Raw genomic sequence first — 19,284 nt, forward strand, 5'->3', positions numbered from 1 at the left:
GTCTGTGATGTTACATAGTCATCATCAGTGACTGTTTATCAGTGTTGTACAGTTCTTTCTTCTGTCTGTGATGTTACATAGTCATCATCAGTGACTGTTCATCAGTGTTGTACAGTTATTTCTTCTGTCTGTGACGTTACATAGACATCATCAGTGACTGTTTATCAGTGTTGTACAGTTCTTTCTTCTGTCTGTGACGTTACATAGTCATCATCAGTGACTGTTTATCAGTGTTGTACAGTTCTTTCTTCTGTCTGTGACGTTACATAGACATCATCAGTAACTGTTTATCAGTGTTGTACAGTTCTTTCTTCTGTCTGTGACGTTACATGGACATCATCAGTGACTGTTTATCAGTGTTGTACAGTCCTTTCTTCTGTCTGTGACGTTACATGGACATCATCAGTGACTGTTTATCAGTGTTGTACAGTTCTTTCTTCTGTCTGTGACGTTACATAGACATCATCAGTGACTGTTTATCAGTGTTGTACAGTTCTTTCTTCTGTCTGTGACGTTACATAGACATCATCAGTGACTGTTTATCAGTGTTGTACAGTTCTTTCTTCTGTCTGTGACGTTACATGGACATCATCAGTGACTGTTCATCAGTGTTGTACAGTTCTTTCTTCTGTCTGTGATGTTACATAGTCATCATCAGTGACTGTTCATCAGTGTTGTACAGTTCTTTCTTCTGTCTGTGACGTTACATAGTCATCATCAGTGACTGTTCATCAGTGTTGTACAGTTCTTTCTTCTGTCTGTGACGTTATGTAGCACGGGCGAGTGTGTTTGACGTATGCATGTGATTTTCTTTGTGTCTGACTGAGAGGGAGAGAGCAAGAGAAGAGAAACGCTGAAGCCAGTCTCATGCCAGCAGCTTAAAAACAACACTTTCATGTTTATACTCTATGTTCACAATATAGTCATTTACTACATCCCACGTGGAACAAGCCATGACACATTGAGTATATTCTATACATGGTCCAGCCCTAGGTCTAACCCAGCCTTGCCCTGTTGTTTTCCCCCCACAGCAAAGCAGCGATGACGGCTCCGAGCTTGGCAGAGAGGAAGGCCTGCTGGAGCGCCAGGGACCGGCTGTGGAAGTGTCTGGACGACAGTGAGGACCAGCCCGCGCCCTGCCAGAGCCTCCAGAAGGAGTTTGAGACCATCTGCCCGGCTCAGTGGGTAAAGAGTCCGCTCTGTTCACCTCTGGGATCCTCACTGTAACCTGTGTATGCTGGTGCTGCCCGGAGCCCATCAGGTTAACTCATTCCCCGCCATTGGCCTCTTTTAACGTAATTTAAGAGACAGCGCTTCCCCGCCATTGACCTCTTTAGACGTCAATCCGTCTTTTCACCGTCATGCGATGGATGGCGCTCTTTTTTTTTTTTAATGTATTTTATTTATAGCATTTTTGAGTTTAACACAACAAAATCAGACAGAAGACAAGACAAGGAAAACAAAAAAACAAACAACAACAAGACAACTGCCAGCCATATCAAAAAAGTGCTCATATGCATATCAGTCCATAGAGTAGTGCAAAGTCCAGTTTGTCCACAGATTTGTTGAAGACCAGAGAATGAGTCCACAGAACCAAAAATCCGTGCAGAGTCGAGGAAAGTCCAGAGACCGGGTAGGAAAGTTCAGGTTAGATTAAATCCCAGCAGTTCAACTTTCAGTACAAAACAGAGCAAAATTAAGCCACAGGTTGACTCCTCCTCTCATTTTTAACATGTTCAATAAATGGTCCCCATATTCTGAGAAACTTATGGTGAGTGTTGCACAGGGTATACCGAATTTCTTCAAGGTATAGACAGGACACCATGTCATTTAACCACTTCTTGAAACAAGGAGGGGAAACTGATTTCCACTCTCTCAGAATAACCCTTTTTGCTATGACCATACCGAACATGAGGGCTTGTTGTAAGGCTCGAGGAAGAGTCAAAGAGTGTTCAGAGCAACCCAGTATCACATCAAGACCGTCTGGAATGAAATCTGTACTATATATTTCACTGTACAACTGAAAAATACGCTCCCAGAAATGTTTGAGTTTAGGGCAAAACCAGAATAGATGCCCCAGGGTCCCATCCCCTGATTTACATCTGTCACAGAGAGCAGAGACAGAAGGAAAGATTCTGTTCAGTTTGGTCTTAGAAAAGTGCAGCCGGTGTATGACTTTAAACTGAATGAGTTGGAGTCTAGCATTAATTGAACCTGCTTTTATTCTTTCCAGACCCTCCTCCCATAGCTCATCTGAAATTTCCCCATCAATATCCTTAATCCATGCCTCTTTTATATGGTGAGAGGAGGTTGGTAAAGAAAATAGATCTACAAATTGTGAAATTAAGTGTTTAGAGGTAGGCAATCTGGTCATGAGTTCAAAAAAATAACATTGTTCAGGCATCCTCTCAAAGTGTGGGAGAGACTGTCTGACAAAGTTTCTAATTTATGGATGGCGCTACTATAAGTGCTACTATACTCTCTATACTCAGAGTCACTGTCATACAAAACCAGCAAGCGTTTCTCCGCAAAAATCTCCCTTCATCGAGGAAGCTCGTAAAACACGTCCAGCCTGGTGCCTCAAAATGCTGCAGTGAACAACTTCCGCCCGAGCTCCACGCACTGTCACACGGGCTCATGACAGTCACTCAACGCGGAAGGATTTCTTTCACCAGAGAAGCTGGTAAACAACAAGTAAACAACGCACACCAATCACTTCTCCTGTCAGTTAGATTAGTAATCCGCTTTGTGAACCCTCACATAGTGTAAATTTCAGCCGTCAAATCTGCCCCCAGACCTGGTAGAACGCGTTGTCCTCCACGCAGCTAATAATAATTCATTTATTTTATATAGCGCTTTTCAATGACCCAAAGCCGCTTACAGTAAGAGTCAACAGAAAACAAGGAAAATATAAACGAGCAACAGGCAACAGATACAAATAACAATGAAGATGTCTAGTCAGGATATATGGAAAAACAGAGGGGAGGGAGAGAGCGTGAGAGAGGGACAGGGGAGAGAGGGAAGGAGAGATGGAGGTGGTGAGGGTGGAGGAGGTGTGTAACGACGCATTATGTAATAACTGCACATTATGTAATAAAATTGCAAAATGTAATAAAACCTCACTTTCAATATGTAATAACGACGCATTATGTAATAATATGCGCAATATGTAATAAATTGCCTGAACGCAATATGTAATAACGTTTGACGCATTTTGTAATAAATCTATTACATATTGCGCAGATTATTACATATTGCGGGGGTTGCACTTTTTTCTAGTTGAAAATGTAATAAGTGACGCATTATGTAACAAAATTAGAAAATGCACTGACTTTGTCATGGGGGGGGGGGGGGAGTAGGCTAATAAATATATTATGTGTCAAAACCAGTCAAGCAACTAGATAGCCTATCTATTAGTGATGCGCGGGTCACCCAGAACCCGCCGGGTCCCGTGGGCTGGGCCGCCCCGCAGGCGGACTGGGTTGGCAAATTATGAAAATATCACGGGTGCGGGCGGGGCAGGCTCAGAACATGACAAAGCAACATTATTAAATAATTTAGAGCAGTGAAACACGCAGAGTAATTAACCTTAAAGACGTTAACTCTCTCTCACACGTAGGTACACACAATCAGACAGACTCCTGCTGCACTCTCTATAGCCTACATGGAGTAAAGAAACGCTTCAATGAGGTAGCCTATGTGCTCTCAAAACAAACATTTTGGAAGGATTATTCGCTGTAATTATTATTTGAAGTGTCCATATAATGCCACCGCAGATTTTCTGTTGTGGACTCGACTGTGATCTATTTGTCAACTTTACTGCAACGTGAGTAGGCTGTGAACAATTGAGTGCGCATGAGGTAATTAAAAGAAATCAGACAGCGAGTCTAGCCGTATCTGCAAGCCGTGTGCGCACCTGCTGCACTACTACGTTTAGTAGCCTACTACTGCAACATGGCCAATTGAGAGCGCATGAGGTAATTAAAAGAAATGGGGAAGAATAAGAACTGTTTCTGTAGCCTGCCTAGTGCCTACCTCTATACCTGCTACCTCCATTTGAAACACTGCGGTCACCCCATCCGCACTTTGGGGAAGCATAGTCGGTCGTCGTGAAGACCATGGATTAATTGAAGAAAGATCGACATGAAAGCAGCCGCGCAACTCATCCAGAGCAGTATAGTAGGCTACAACTGTTGTCGTGCAGGCAGCATGTGAGTGTCTGCGTGTGTGTGTGAGAGAGAGGGGGGAGAGAGACAGAGTTATTAGCTACTTTGCACACCTTGGAAGCTCCGCTGTGCTCCTCCTGAGTCCGGAGACATATTACATTAAATTGGCCGTTGCGGGCTGCTGGGTTGGGCTGGGTTCGGAATTTTCAGATATTTTAACGGGCTGGGCGGGGCGGGCTGGCTCCAATGACGGGTTGGGTTGGGGGGGGCCTTAAAAAACCCTGACCCGCGCATCACTACTATCTATAGTTGTTCAGCTGACGACGAACTGAATCTATAGTGACAACAGTCCGCTCGGGTAGGCTACACCTTCTCTCTCAACTTGCTGCGGCACTTTTATTTATGGTAAAACAGCGGAGATAGTAAAACCCGACACTTGCATTTCAGTTCTGGCCTTTGATCTACAAGTGATAGAAGCGTGGTTGACATAGCCGCATTTACTGCCTCAATCCATAGATTACAGGGCCATTCACTAGCAAGGACCACACCACAACAATATATCGTTTAGAAGTTTAATGAAGATTGAGATGTGTATGTGTTGAAGATTGAAATGTGTATGTGTTGAGGTGCAGGTAAGGGTGCATGGATATGTCGTCCGTTGACATCTGTCTGGTCTGGGAGGAGGAACTGAAGACCGGGCAGAGAGAGACTCAGCGTTGGGGGATCCGTCTCAGCATGAGCTGCCCGAGCGGATTGCTTCTCAGGCGTGTTTACGTCCGAGCTGATTTCAGACCCCTCCAGACAGATCCTGGGAATGACATGTGAGAGACATGCACTGGATTTGACGCTGGGGAATAAGGATGTTAGAATTAGGGGTTGAAGGATGAGTGGATGAAGGATGAGGTAAAGGACCGCAGGTCGGATTCAAACCCGGGTCGGCTGTGCGAAGGGCCGAGCCTTCGTGGTATGCGTGCTACCAGGTGAGCTACCAAGATGCACGTTGAAGGTAGGGATGGGGGATGAAGGGATGGGTTGAGGGAAGGGATGGGGTATGAGGGGATGAAGGGCTGAGGGTTGAGGGTAGGGATGTGGGATGAAGGGATGAGGGTTGAGGGTAGGGATCTGGGATGAAGGGATGAGGGTTGAGGGTAGGGATGTGGGATTTGGGATGAGGGTAGGGATTTGGGATGAGGGTTGAGGGTAGGGATGTGGGATTTGGGATGAGGGTAGGGATTTGGGATGAAGGGTTGAGGGTAGGGATTTGGGATGAGGGTTGAGGGTAGGGATGTGGGATGAAGGGATGAGGGTTGAGGGTAGGGATTTGGGATGAGGGTTGAGGGTAGGGATTTGGGATTTGGGATGAGGGTAGAGGGTATGGATGAGGGATGAAGGGTTGAGGGTTGAGGGTATGGATGAGGGATGAAGGGTTGAGGGATGAATGGATGAGGGTTTAGGGTGTGGATGAGGGATGAAGGGTTGAGGGATGAATGGATGAGGGATGAAGGGTTGAGGGTTGGGATGAAGGGTTGAGGGATGAAGGGATGAGGGTTGGGATGAGGGATGAAGGGTTGAGGGATGAGGGTTGGGATGAAGGGAAGGGAGGGTGGGTTGAGAGAACTGAGATGATCTGAGACAAACAGGGCAGGACAGGTTCACCAGGTACATGTATATGTAACCTGCCAGGTAATTGAGGTGTGGTTAGAGGCGTGGTTAGAGAAGTGGTTGAGGCGTGGCCCCGCTCCTGAACCTAAGTTAACATACATTAACTTCCATTTCACTAGCAAGGACCACACCACAACAATATATCGTTTAGAAGTTTAATGGAGATTGAGATGTGTATGTGTTGAAGATTGAAATGTGTATGTGTTGAGGTGGGGTTGAGGGTGAGGATAGACAAGTTTGAAAAGAAGGAAGAGGCTGAGACTGAATAGTCTGTGGCCCGATTTTAGTCTGTGGCCGGACTCCTTGGGTTAATAGCCAGGGTGCTGCCATGTGGCCCTGGAAGAAAAGGAGGAACAGAAGCCATGTTGCTGTGAGCGGCTGAAGGGAGGGTAGAGGAAAAGGATGATGGATGGTAGGCTGTACGTGTGCACAGGGAGTTTGTGACGCCTGAGAGACAGGCTGAATATCATGTTTAGTTGAAAGTAAAACATGATCATTGTTGAGTAAGAGAGGAGTACTTGCCTAAGTACTTGTGACTATCTGTCTATATTTTGAATTTATGCAGACAGAAACCAGAATTTTGTTGTTCATCAATGCATCAAAGATCAATGCTGGTTGTTTACCATTGAACTGATGCATTTGTGTTATTTATTTGTATATTTAACATTGACAAACATGTTAAAATATATGTGTGTGTATATAGGACCTATAGATATATAAGCCAGAATTAGCCATGAAGGCTAGTTGTCCTTGGTTCACATTAAGAACAGGCATAGGACACTACACTGGTTCTAAGATAATGAAATATTTGTGAATGTTTGTACTTCATGCCACAACGTGTGGTCTAAAGTAATTAATCTGAATCTGATTAAAGAGAGCTGAATTTAGCAGTGAGCTGTATCAATTGGATGAGTAGTAGACATATGACCTGTCCCTCACTAGGGGGAGCTGAAGATGCGGCTGGGGTGACGTAGCTGAGGCTCTGATGTCACGGCTGACGACACCGGCTGTGGTTGGCTCTGCCGACGGGACCCGAGCAGGAACCGGAAGCGCTGAAGTTTGGTTGTTGATATTTGTGTGGCTGAATAGAGCAGTTTTCGTCGCCGTATTGAAAGATAATGTATTTCCCTCTTTGGAAATAGATGCAGGTGACGGTACAGTCTGATGTCGGCTCCCGTTTGTGAACGTGGAGTTTCTTCACCCAAAGGACGAACTGGAGCGCCCATACGGAAGGGATGCAGAATGCGTCGTTACACCGGCAATGTAGAATAAGTTGATACACTGCCTCCCTGGAATATGATCGCCTTCCACGTTTGTCGAGTCGATTTGACACGGGAATATTGACTAATGATGCCGTCGGCTGGCCGTGCGGACTCTTGGTTTTGGTGTGGAGGCTGTGACGCTAACTGTTAGCGGCTAACGTTGGCATATCTGATAAACATTACCGGAGAGGGTTGATCTGCGCTCGGCATCCACAGTGAGTTTGTCTGGTTTTTGCATGGTGATTCCAGCGATTGTCGAAGTTTACTGATGTGTAAAAGCGTTGTGCCGCTATGTGCAGCTATGCTGCATGGTCTGTCTGTTGAGAGAACTGAGATGATCTGAGACAAACAGGGCAGGACAGGTTCACCAGGTACATGTATATGTAACCTGCCAGGTAATTGAGGTGTGGTTAGAGGCATGGTTAGATAAGTGGTTGAGGCGTGGCCCCGCTCCTGAACCTAAGTTAACATACATTAACTTCCATTTTAAACATAAGAAATCGATTAAGAATTGAGGATTGCAGAGACGTTTATGAATTGTCTGATACGCACAGGGTTTTTTGGCTCCCCAATTCTGTTCTTCGGGCTCTCCTCCGCACCCCACTCCTCCCCACCGTCGCCGCGCTCCCCCCGCCCGCTCTACTCACCTTTGGCAAAAAAAAACAAAGACCCCTCATATCTAGAAAGGTAAAACTGGAAAATATCCTGCTCTGGCTGGCCGCACATGGTCCAGACTTCATGTTTAGAATGTGTTTCTCATTGGCTATATGTGCACGCTTCCATGTCAACTCAAATATCACTTAAATATCAAATAAAAATAAAACAGACAGACAGACGGCACCGAAAACATAACCTGCAACATAACCTCCACCGAGGACAGCGCAAGGCGCTCTGCATCGATTGATGAACATTTCAGCACCACCGCCGATGGACAGCGACATGCTGTCACAGACGATGCAGTCTGCCCATGTCACACACACCCTGCTGTGAAGCTCGATTAAAATATAAAAACAAATCTCTAAATCTAAATCCTGCTTTGCAGATAAACATTTTATTCACATGCCTTTCAACATGTTGCCTTTGCCAGAGCCATTCGTTCAGGTGTCTCCTCATATAGACGCATGGGTCAGCATGGCCAGGGGAAATCCTAACATTGATAGACAATGATGGCAGATGATGATGGTACCACTGAAATATTCTTACCGACGGTATAAAGCGGCTAAGTGGTTTCGTCCTTTACTAATTTTCATGAAAATTGGTGGGTGTAGCATGGGCCAATGAGACGCATAGCCTATTGAGGAGCCCATTCTCCAATAGTTTTGATGAAGGATTTAGTCTGAAAAGAAAAAAGTTTTTTTCTAAAGAGAACATCATGATCAAACAAAATAGAATTAAAACTGATTGTAAATTAACAAAAAAACATAACACGTTGCTTGCTGGCTCGCAGCAGTTAAATGTCTAAATGCTTGCCGATTTAAATCAAATGTGCATTGTCTCTCCAAATGCACGAGTCAGCAGCCAAAGAAATCCGTGCGTAATATCAGACAATTCATAAACGTCTCTGCAATCCTCAATTCTTAATGGATTTCTTATGTTTAAATGGCCCTGTAATCTATGGATTGAGGCAGTAAATTCGGCTATGTCAACCACGCTTCTATCACTTGGCGATCAAAGGCCAGAACTGAAATGCAAGTGTCGGGTTTTACGGTCTATGCCCGCTGGTCAGAGCCGATTTTACACTTCATGGGCCCCTGGGCTATTCATCTCTGCAGGGCCCCCCCCTCGAGCGGAAGGGGGGGCTTCGGCGGCGCCCGAGTGTTTTTTTTTAACCTTTTTTAGCCGTATTTAAAGGAATATCTCATTTTAAATCAACATTAGGATTATACTGTTGTGATGTCATTATTCAGTATCTTCTCCTTTTCTCACTAACTTTCATGTCACCACCTGCTCTCCTGTCAGCATTCTAACTTACAAACACAAACTGTAGGTTTAGCCATCATGTTCTTTCATAAACAGCCTGATTGGAAAGAAAACATTGCCACTGAGATGTCACAACAAGCACTTTTATTATTATTATTTAGTATTTATTATTGCTGTTATTATTACAGTGCACACACACATTCTCACAATTATTGCACAAATCAATCAAGCAGTATTCAAGTCTGTTCGTACCTGAAATGTCTTCTTCCTGACTTTTGCCGTGGCAAAGCGTTTGACTAGAGTGGTGAAGTCCAATGTTCTAACAATGTCACTTTCCAATGACATCAATGTCAAGTGGGTGAGCCTTTCTTGTCCCATTGTAGACCGTATCCTGTTCTTGACAAGCCCAAGTTTTGAAAAGGAGCGCTCTCCAGAGGCATTTGTTACAGGGAGAGTTAAGTAAATCCTGAAGGCAATATCCACATTTGGAAAAACTGATGACAGGTTCCTCTTCCTTATTATTTGAAGCAAGTGCCGCACACTTTTATTGTCTTTGTTTTTGATGAATTCTTTGAATTGCACTATTTCATCTACAAATTCGGGAGCCCTCTCACAGGGTTCCATGTCGTTGTTCCGACCTCTCGCTGTTCCGACCTCCCCTCTCCCAGCCCCCATGCCTAAACCTAACCTCCCCCAGACCCTAACCCAAAACCTAACCTCTCCCACCCCCACGCCTAAACCTAACCTCCCCCAGACCCTAACCCAAAACCTAACCTCTCCCACCCCCCACGCCTAAACCTAAGGTCGGCATTGCGAGTGGTCGGCATAGCGGGTGGACACCCTCTCACAGTGGATGTTATTACTCTGCAAAAAAAATTGAATGGCGTCAGTAAAAAAACATTTTTTGCGAAGACCCTGGACAGGGGGCCCAAAAAAAACCCATCAAGGGTCCCCAATTTTTTTTTTTTTTTTTTTGGGCCCCTTGATGTCCCGGGCCCCGGGCTTCAGCCCGGGTAAGCCCGTTGGTAAAATCGGCCCTGCCGCTGGTTTACCATAAAGAAAAGTGCCACAGCAAGCTGAGAGAGAAGGTGTAGCCTACCCAATCGGACTGTTGTCACTATAGATTCAGTTCGTCATCAGCTGAACAACTATAGATAGGCTATCTAGTTGCTTGACTGGTTTTGACACAAAATATATATTTATTAGCCTACTCCCCCCCCCAATGACAAAGTCAGTGCATTTTCTAATTTTGTTACATAATGCGTCACTTATTACATTTTCAACCAGAAGAAAGTGCAACCCCCGCAATATGTAATAATCTGCGCAATATGTAATAGATTTATTAAAGCAGCTACGAGCAACTTTTTCGATTGTTATTAAACAGTATAATTACAATATTGATGCATCACATCTTACCTATAATAGTAGCTGAGACCAAAGCCGTGTGAATCGGAGATTGCTCCCTTAGATGATTATTAAGTCTGTGTCTGTCTAAACTCGCGTCAACAGGGGGCTCTCTCTCTCTCTCTCCTTACCGCCGGACCGGATAAACGCGGAAGTGAAACCCGGAAGTGAAACGCAGCTGCCTGCCTACCCCGTTCGCGCTGCCTAGCAACATAGCATAAACAATGTGAACGCCATGCATACTCTCGCGAACATCTCTCGTTATATTCTAACAGGTTTTTTGGAAGTTATTTTGTGGTTATGGCCGAAGTGGCTGCTGCAAACCCTTTCATTTCACTTCCTGATCTGCCCTGGCCACAGACAGACTAACACTGGCCGATTCACTCGGGGTTCAAATGAGACTACTCTGCGTTGGTCTCGTCTACTATTAGAGGTAAGATGTGATGCATTGATATTAACTCATTGAGTGCCAGCCACTTTTGGAGAACGGACGCTCCCAGTGCCAGAGTTTCAGAGCGTTTTCAGTGATTTCTCGAGGCCCACAGAATATTGTGTGATATTACTATGTAAACACCGAACACGCACAAAGAACGAGGAGACTCTATTGTATCATCAGCAAAAAAAAGTTTATTGATACCATTTTTCGTTCTTTAGTTATGAGCCGGAGAAGATAGGTTGTTTTGAGCAAAAACAGGCGTTTCAAATTAGAAGCTGAGATATTCCGCCTTTTGTGAAATGAAGCATTTCAAGCACATTCACTGAGTCTGAAGCTAATATTTTCTGATGTAGTGACGTGGTGTAGTTGTGTGGTGCCCTACGTGCCCCACCCCCCTCTCCCCCCCTCAGCTGCAAACTCCTCCCCACACTAACACACAGCCTCACGCACCCAGCGTCTATTTTCGGAGTGCTCTGTTTTTGTGCGCCGGCTCCCAGCGCGACACAGAAAAGCCAAACCGGACTGCTGAGAATGGTTTGGCCCTTCGGCGTCGGGTGCTGCTTTTCTGGCGGCTAATCGTGTGGAGAAACTATACAGCAGAGACAGAGAGGCTCAGTTGTGGGCGCGGATTGACTGCTGTTCGCAGCCAACGTTAACTCCAGCCAGAGCAATCTATATGGCTCTGGCTGCAGCATGAGCGGTTTCTCTTTCATCACAGGGCTTTTTCCTGACCTTTCTCTAATCTGGAGAGCACTGTCGCCACCTAATGAGTCCGTAAAATAGGTTATACACCTTCAATAGCTACAATATTTGTACAGGAGATGCAGGAGGCTTTGATCCACGTCCCACCGTCAAAAAACGCATTTGACGTCGATCGACGTCATTGGCACTCTACGTCACTATTTACTTTGACGTCGATCGACGTCATTGGCACTCAATGAGTTAAATTTAGACTGTTTAATAACAATCGAAAAAGTTGCTCGTAGCTGCTGTAAAAAATGCGTCAAACGTTATTACATATTGCGTTCAGGTGATTTATTACATATTGCACATATTATTACATAATGCATCGTTATTACATATTGAAAGTGAGATTTTATTACATTTTGCGATTTTATTACATAATGTGCAGTTATTACATAATGCGTCGTTACAAGGTGGTTAACGGTAGGGCAGGTTGTAAGCTTGGGATAAGCTCGGGGAGCTGCTGTGGAGAATGCTCGGTCACCAAAGCTTTTGAGTTTGGATGGTGGGATGGTGAGGGTAGCAGTGGAAGAGGATTGGAGGGTTCGGGAGGGGCGATGGGGGAGGAGGAGGTCAGTCAGATGAGGGGTGGCCAGGCTGTGGAGGGCTTTAAAGGTGAGGAGTAATTTGAAGCTGACCCAGGTTAGAATCCAACCTGCGGTCCTTTGCTGCATGTTCTCCCCTCTCTCTCTCTCTCCTGCTTTCTTGTCGCTGTCTAGCACGTACTGCCCCTATCGAATAAAGGCAAAATGGCCAAAAAATAATCTTTAAGTATGCCCCCAGACCTCCACACACAGACCTCAAGAACCTCCAGCCCCACGGGCAAGTTGAGAGTGTGACCCACCCTGTCCGCTCTCTAGTGCGCGGTGAATCTCTCCCTCGCTCCCCTGCCCAAAAAGGCATTTTTCTCAGCTCTCTGGTGAGAGTCGGGCGTTTTCGATGAAAACGATCTACATTCAAGCGTCGATAACTAAAGACCGGAAGAAGGCAGAAACAAATTTTTCCCCCCATGAAAGTAGAGGCTCTTTTCTGTCTTTTGGGATATTCGGTGTTTACATCATAGAAGAAAATATTCTGTGGCTCCCGGAAAATCACTGAAAATGCTCAGACAGAAACCCTGGCGCTGGCTGGCGACTTTTCCTTTGAAACCCTGGCGGGGAATGAGTTAAATCAGGGGTGTCAAACATGCGGCCTGGGTGCCCAGCAGAACCGGCCCGCCAAAGGGTCCAGTCCGGCCCACAGGATGACTTTGCAAAGTGTGAAAATTGCACTGAGAAGTCCTTCAATCCAATGCGATGCATTGTGAAGGATGAGAGGTTTCAGGAGCAAGTTACATATTAAGTAGCCTATTCATGTTTTCTGTCACTAAATGGTCAACTATTTTCATTAACCTTGACTATAGAAGATTGCACAGTTGCCATCAATTGTAACGCACAGTTACAGACAGTAGATTTGATCATTTGTTTGATGGTAGCTGAGATAACCCTATGTGAAAATGTGTTCTTAAAATGTACTTGTCAGCCCAATTCTTTACAGTCAAAGAATCAGGAAATTTGTGAGGTTTTGTCATTTATAGATTATTGTTGATTTCATTTGTCTGGCCCGCTTGAGACATTAGGTCACATGTGGCCCGTGAACTCAAATTAGTTTGACAGCCTCCTGGGTTAAAGCATAGCACACTGCCTCTCATCTCTCCCTGCAGGTGAAGAACTTCACCAAGAGGAGAGACTTCCTGAAGTAACTGCCTCTCATCTCTCCCTGCAGGTGAAGTACTTCACCAAGAGGAGGGACTTCCTGAAGTAACTGCCTCTCATCTCTCCCTGCAGGTGAAGTACTTCACCAAGAGGAGAGACTTCCTGAAGTAACTGCCTCTCATCTCTCCCTGCAGGTGAAGTACTTCACCAAGAGGAGAGACTTCCTGAAGTAACTGCGTCTCATCTCTCTCTGCAGGTGAAGTACTTCACCAAGAGGAGATACTTCCTGAAGTAACTGCCTCTCATCTCTCTCTGCAGGTGAAGTACTTCACCAAGAGGAGAGACTTCCTGAAGTAACTGCCCCTCATCTCTCCCTGCAGGTGAAATACTTCACCAAGAGGAGAGACTTCCTGAAGTAACTGCCTCTCATCTCTCCCTGCAGGTGAAGTACTTCACCAAGAGGAGAGACTTCCTGAAGTAACTGCCCCTCATCTCTCCCTGCAGGTGAAGTACTTCACCAAGAGGAGAGACTTCCTGAAGTAACTGCCTCTCATCTCTCCCTGCAGGTGAAGTACTTCACCAAGAGGAGGGACTTCCTGAAGTAACTGCCTCTCATCTCTCTCTGCAGGTGAAGTACTTCACCAAGAGGAGAGACTTCCTGAAGTAACTGCCTCTCATCTCTCCCTGCAGGTGAAGTACTTCACCAAGAGGAGAGACTTCCTGAAGTAACTGCCTCTCATCTCTCCCTGTAGGTGAAGTACTTCACCAAGAGGAGAGACTTCCTGAAGTAACTGCCTCTCATCTCTCCCTGCAGGTGAAGTACTTCACCAAGAGGAGAGACTTCCTGAAGTAACTGCCTCTCATCTCTCCCTGCAGGTGAAGTACTTCGCCAAGAGGAGAGACTTCCTGATGTAACTGCCTCTCATCTCTCCCTGCAGGTGAAGTACTTCACCAAGAGGAGGGACTTCCTGAAGTAACTGCCTCTCATCTCTCCCTGCAGGTGAAGTACTTCACCAAGAGGAGAGACTTCCTGAAGTAACTGCCTCTCATCTCTCCCTGCAGGTGAAGTACTTCACCAAGAGGAGGGACTTCCTGAAGTAACTGCCTCTCATCTCTCTCTGCAGGTGAAGTACTTCACCAAGAGGAGAGACTTCCTGAAGTAACTGCCTCTCATCTCTCCCTGCAGGTGAAGTACTTCACCAAGAGGAGAGACTTCCTGAAGTAACTGCCTCTCATCTCTCCCTGTAGGTGAAGTACTTCACCAAGAGGAGAGACTTCCTGAAGTAACTGCCTCTCATCTCTCCCTGCAGGTGAAGTACTTCACCAAGAGGAGAGACTTCCTGAAGTAACTGCCTCTCATCTCTCCCTGCAGGTGAAGTACTTCGCCAAGAGGAGAGACTTCCTGATGTAACTGCCTCTCATCTCTCCCTGCAGGTGAAGTACTTCACCAAGAGGAGGGACTTCCTGAAGTAACTGCCTCTCATCTCTCCCTGCAGGTGAAGTACTTCACCAAGAGGAGAGACTTCCTGAAGTAACTGCCTCTCATCTCTCCCTGCAGGTGAAGTACTTCACCAAGAGGAGAGACTTCCTGAAGTAACTGCCTCTCATCTCTCCCTGCAGGTGAAGTACTTCACCAAGAGGAGAGACTTCCTGAAGTAACTGCCTCTCATCTCTCTCTGCAGGTGAAGTACTTCACCAAGAGGAGAGACTTCCTGAAGTAACTGCCTCTCATCTCTCCCTGCAGGTGAAGTACTTCACCAAGAGGAGAGACTTCCTGAAGTAACTGCCTCTCATCTCTCCCTGCAGGTGAAGTACTTCACCAAGAGGAGAGACTTCCTGAAGTAACTGCCTCTCATCTCTCCCTGCAGGTGAAGTACTTCACCAAGAGGAGGGACTTCCTGAAGTAACTGCCTCTCATCTCTCTCTGCAGGTGAAGTACTTCACCAAGAGGAGGGACTTCCTGAAGTAACTGCCTCTCATCTCTCCCTGCAGGTGAAGTACTTCACCAAGAGGAGAGACTTCCTGAAGTAACTGCCTCTCATCTCTCTCTGCAGGTGAAGTACTTCACCAAGAGGAGAGACTTCCTGAAGTAACTGCCTCTCATCTCTCCCTGCAGGTGAAGTACTTCACCAAGAGGAGAGACTTCCTGAAGTAACTGCCTCTCATCTCTCCCTGCAGGTGAAATACTTCACCAAGAGGAGAGACTTCCTGAAGTAACTGCCTCTCATCTCTCCCTGCAGGTGAAGTACTTCACCAAGAGGAGAGACTTCCTGAAGTAACTGCCTCTCATCTCTCCCTGCAGGTGAAATACTTCACCAAGAGGAGAGACTTCCTGAAGTAACTGCCTCTCATCTCTCCCTGCAGGTGAAATACTTCACCAAGAGGAGAGACTTCCTGAAGTAACTGCCTCTCATCTCTCTCTGCAGGTGAAGTACTTCGCCAAGAGGAGAGACTTCCTGAAGTAACTGCCTCTCATCTCTCCCTGCAGGTGAAGTACTTTGCCAAGAGGAGAGACTTCCTGAAGTACAAGGAGAGAATGGAGACAGAGGGTTTCACACCTGCAGAAGGCCCGCGGCAGCCCTCCTAACCTCCAGACAGATCCGAACACGTCAGGGACTCCGGTTTCTCCTGGACCTGTGCAGATGTGCAGGGTTCCCACTGTCATGAAAAACCTGGCAAAGTCGTGGAATTTCAAAATGTCATTTCCCAGGCCTGGGAAACTCATGGAATTTGTCAAATCCTTGAAACTTTTACGAAAAGTGGTGGAATTGAGTTACAATAGTAATCTTCCATGTAAAGTAACACAACGGCAAATTTATTTTCTGTAGCTGTTGACGTAACGTAGCCCTGTGTGTCGTTTCATGATGTTTTCTTTACTATCACGTACGTTTCTTCATGTCCGTGCACATTGAACATGAATTTGGATTCTAGTGCTTTTTCTATTTTTAGAAATAGTTTTATGGAAAATTAATTATCTCCCCCCCCCCCCCCCCCCCCACAATGTAATGTGACCCACTGACTCAGTATCAGACATCCAATATAAAGAGCTATTTGTCTAGTGTAGTAATAATTTCTGGTATTGATTCAGAGTCACAGCTAACATGATGGATCCTTGAAAAGTCCTGGAAAAGTTTTGAAATGTTATCCATGAAAATGTGTGGGAACGCTGGATGTCAGGCCGAGGACGGGAGCGGCGGACTTGGGGGCGACGGCCTGAGACAAGGAGTTTTGTGATGATCCTGTGGACAGAGTGGCTTTCCTTATAACCTTTATCAGCCCACATTCACATGTTGTTTTATTTATTGTCATTGTGATTTAATGTGATTAAAGCCACAGTAGGAAAGTGCTCTGGTACTGACTGACGTTGGCGTATACTGTGTAGATTGCAGTTATGAATGAAATCCTGAAAAATGAACTTGATTTTTTTTTTGCATAAATTATTAAATAGGTGCACTGAAACCAGGGATGTGATCTAAAATAGAAAGTCATTTTTCATTTCAGCTCGACTTTAAGATATAACCATATAGGCTTCTTATATGTCTATACATTCTTAAGAACATAGATATTGATAGGCCTATTGATTGTATATAAGCAGGGGCGGACTGCATAATCGGGCACGTCGGGCAAATGCCCGGTGGCCTGGCCTGGCCTGGCCTGCAATTTTTTTTTTTTGCAGGCCAGGCCAGGCCACTCACTGAACAGCAGGCCAGGCGCCGCCTACTGGTTTACTAGTGGTTTTATTACTTTATTCAGGGTTAAAGTGGCTGCATCTCATTGTAAAATTGGACTTGGCCCAAATTGGGCTTCAAACGGCCCAAATCGGGCTTCAAACGGCCCAAATCTGGCTTTAAACGACCCAAATTGGCCTTCAAACGGCCCAAATCTGGCTTCAAACGGCCCAAATTGGGCTTCAAACGGCCCAAATTGAGCTTCAAACGGCCCAAATTTTTCGGCAGCGCCCTTCGGACGCCGGCACGCGCGTCAGCCCGTATCGGCCTGGCCTGCTTGGTATCTAATGCCCGGCCTGAATTATGATCCCAGTCCGCCCCTGTATATAAGATACTAGTGCCATAGCCTACATAAATGCCATATCATGAAAAGTATTAAAATACAACCATATGAATTCCTCCATATTCTACATGACTTCAGGTGTTAGCTTGTTTTATTCTGGATTGGGCTTCTAAATGTGTTTTTCCTCCGATTTTGGCACAAGAGATAGTAACATCTTGTCCTGTGTATTAATTAATCATTCTAATGGCAACTTATGTTTTTGTAGACTCAGACATAGATACTAGTGGGGATCTAGTTGGGACAAACATGGTAAATTAACGCTATTCTGACGTGTGCCATGTGCGTGCACAGTGCAAGCGAGTGCGTGTGTTTTTTGGCTAAAAGTCCAAAAAACGTCAAAAATGGTCCCTTCCTGGCCACCCCTTCATAAGTCTGTGCCCCACTTGTGCCACCCTGTTAAAAAAAAGTCTGGACACGCCACTGCGGTCACTGCAGGCTGTATGAACTTAAATGAAAGCTGCATAAAACATTTAATTTATTTTATTTTATTTAGCCGGAGCTGGATACAGACCATCAGTGGCCAGCAAGCAAAATTACATCATGATAACGTTGTGATGACGTCTTTCAGTGACGTCCAGGACGCGGCCAAATCACAGCCGGTTTGGGGATGATTTAGACGTCTACGCGGGAACGTCAAACTGACGTCAAAATATGACCATTACCATGAATGGGCATGTTCACTTATTCTGCTATGTACACAGTGTATATTCAGCAGCTTTATACATAAAGCTATAATTGTGTCCAGATTAACAATTTATGCTACATTTTCCAAAAATATAATACTGCTGTGAGTGGGATTTGAATTCGGGATCTACAATTTACCAGCCGCCTATTCTACCACTACGCTATCTGTTCACTGAAATATTCCGCTGTACTTGGAGTAATATAACCTACCGTTTCAAAACATGGACCCCTTGTTCTTTTTATACCGGTATAACATCCATGGAGTCGGGACAGTTTTAATAAAAACAAAAGCAAATTTAATTCAAACCTTAATCTGGAAGAATCATTGAGGGTCCCCTCAAAATTTACAAGTGTCACCACCAGCCTATAACGTTTGTTTGCCAGTGCTCCTGCACACACAGGCTACGAGACACGAATAGCCTATTCACCTTATGTAGCCACGCCCATTTGACCCGGTTCTGTGGCCGTCCTACGACTTCCGGCAAAAATAAAAAGAAAAAAAAATGGCTGGCTGCTCCAATATAATCTAACTCTGAATTAACTAATAATTTAGCCAATTGTATGTAACATACCAAATAAAAGCAAACGGCAATGTCTAAGAATGCAACGCATAGACATCGGCGGCTTTGGGGCTCCTCTGCGGCTGGATCGGGACTGTGAGGTAACGCAGAAATCTCAAGGAGGGGGTGTATGCCTGTACATAAACCGCAGATGGTGCAGTAACGTGACTGTTCGTGAACGACTATGCCTCCCCGACATTGAACTTATTTCCGTGTCAGTGCGACCATTTTACCTCCCGAGGGAATTCCCACAAATATTCATTACTGTAGTCTACATCCACCCCAAGGCTGACGCCAAATCTGCTGCTAACACCATTTCTAAAGTGACCCAGGACCTGCAATCCATCAATCCGGATGCCCCTAATATAATCCTTGGCGATTTTAATCATTGTAATCTCAAGAAATCTCTGAGTAACTTTTATCAGTATGTTACCTGCCCCACTCGTGGCAAAAATACGCTTGACTTATGTTACGGCTCCATTAAAGGGGCGTACAAGTCCATAGCGGGACCCGCACTTGGCTCCTCCGACCACAACTCCGTGCTTCTCCTGCCCACGTACACTCCTCTGCTGAGGAGGGAGAAGACGATTAGAAAAGAAGTTAAAGTCTGGACTGAGGACAGTTCCCTTGCCCTTCAGGGCTGTTTTGACTGCACGGACCGGTCGGTGTTTCAAGACTCTT

General features: G+C 45.5%; 1 protein-coding gene across 1 annotated transcript; it reads left to right on the forward strand.

The window, feature by feature from the left end:
• Positions 1–1,041: 1,041 nt before the first annotated feature.
• On the forward strand, positions 1,042–15,875 carry LOC310791801 (cytochrome c oxidase assembly factor 6 homolog; the record flags this gene model as incomplete). Its single annotated transcript, XM_083653470.1, has 2 exons — positions 1,042–1,185; positions 15,777–15,875. The coding sequence occupies 2 exons, from the start codon at positions 1,042–1,044 to the stop codon at positions 15,873–15,875; spliced, it is 243 nt and encodes an 80-aa protein (XP_083509596.1).
• Positions 15,876–19,284: the final 3,409 nt, after the last annotated feature.

Source organism: Poromitra crassiceps (assembly GCF_964638095.1).
Source record: "Poromitra crassiceps genome assembly, chromosome: 17".
Classification (NCBI taxonomy): domain Eukaryota; kingdom Metazoa; phylum Chordata; class Actinopteri; order Beryciformes; family Melamphaidae; genus Poromitra; species Poromitra crassiceps.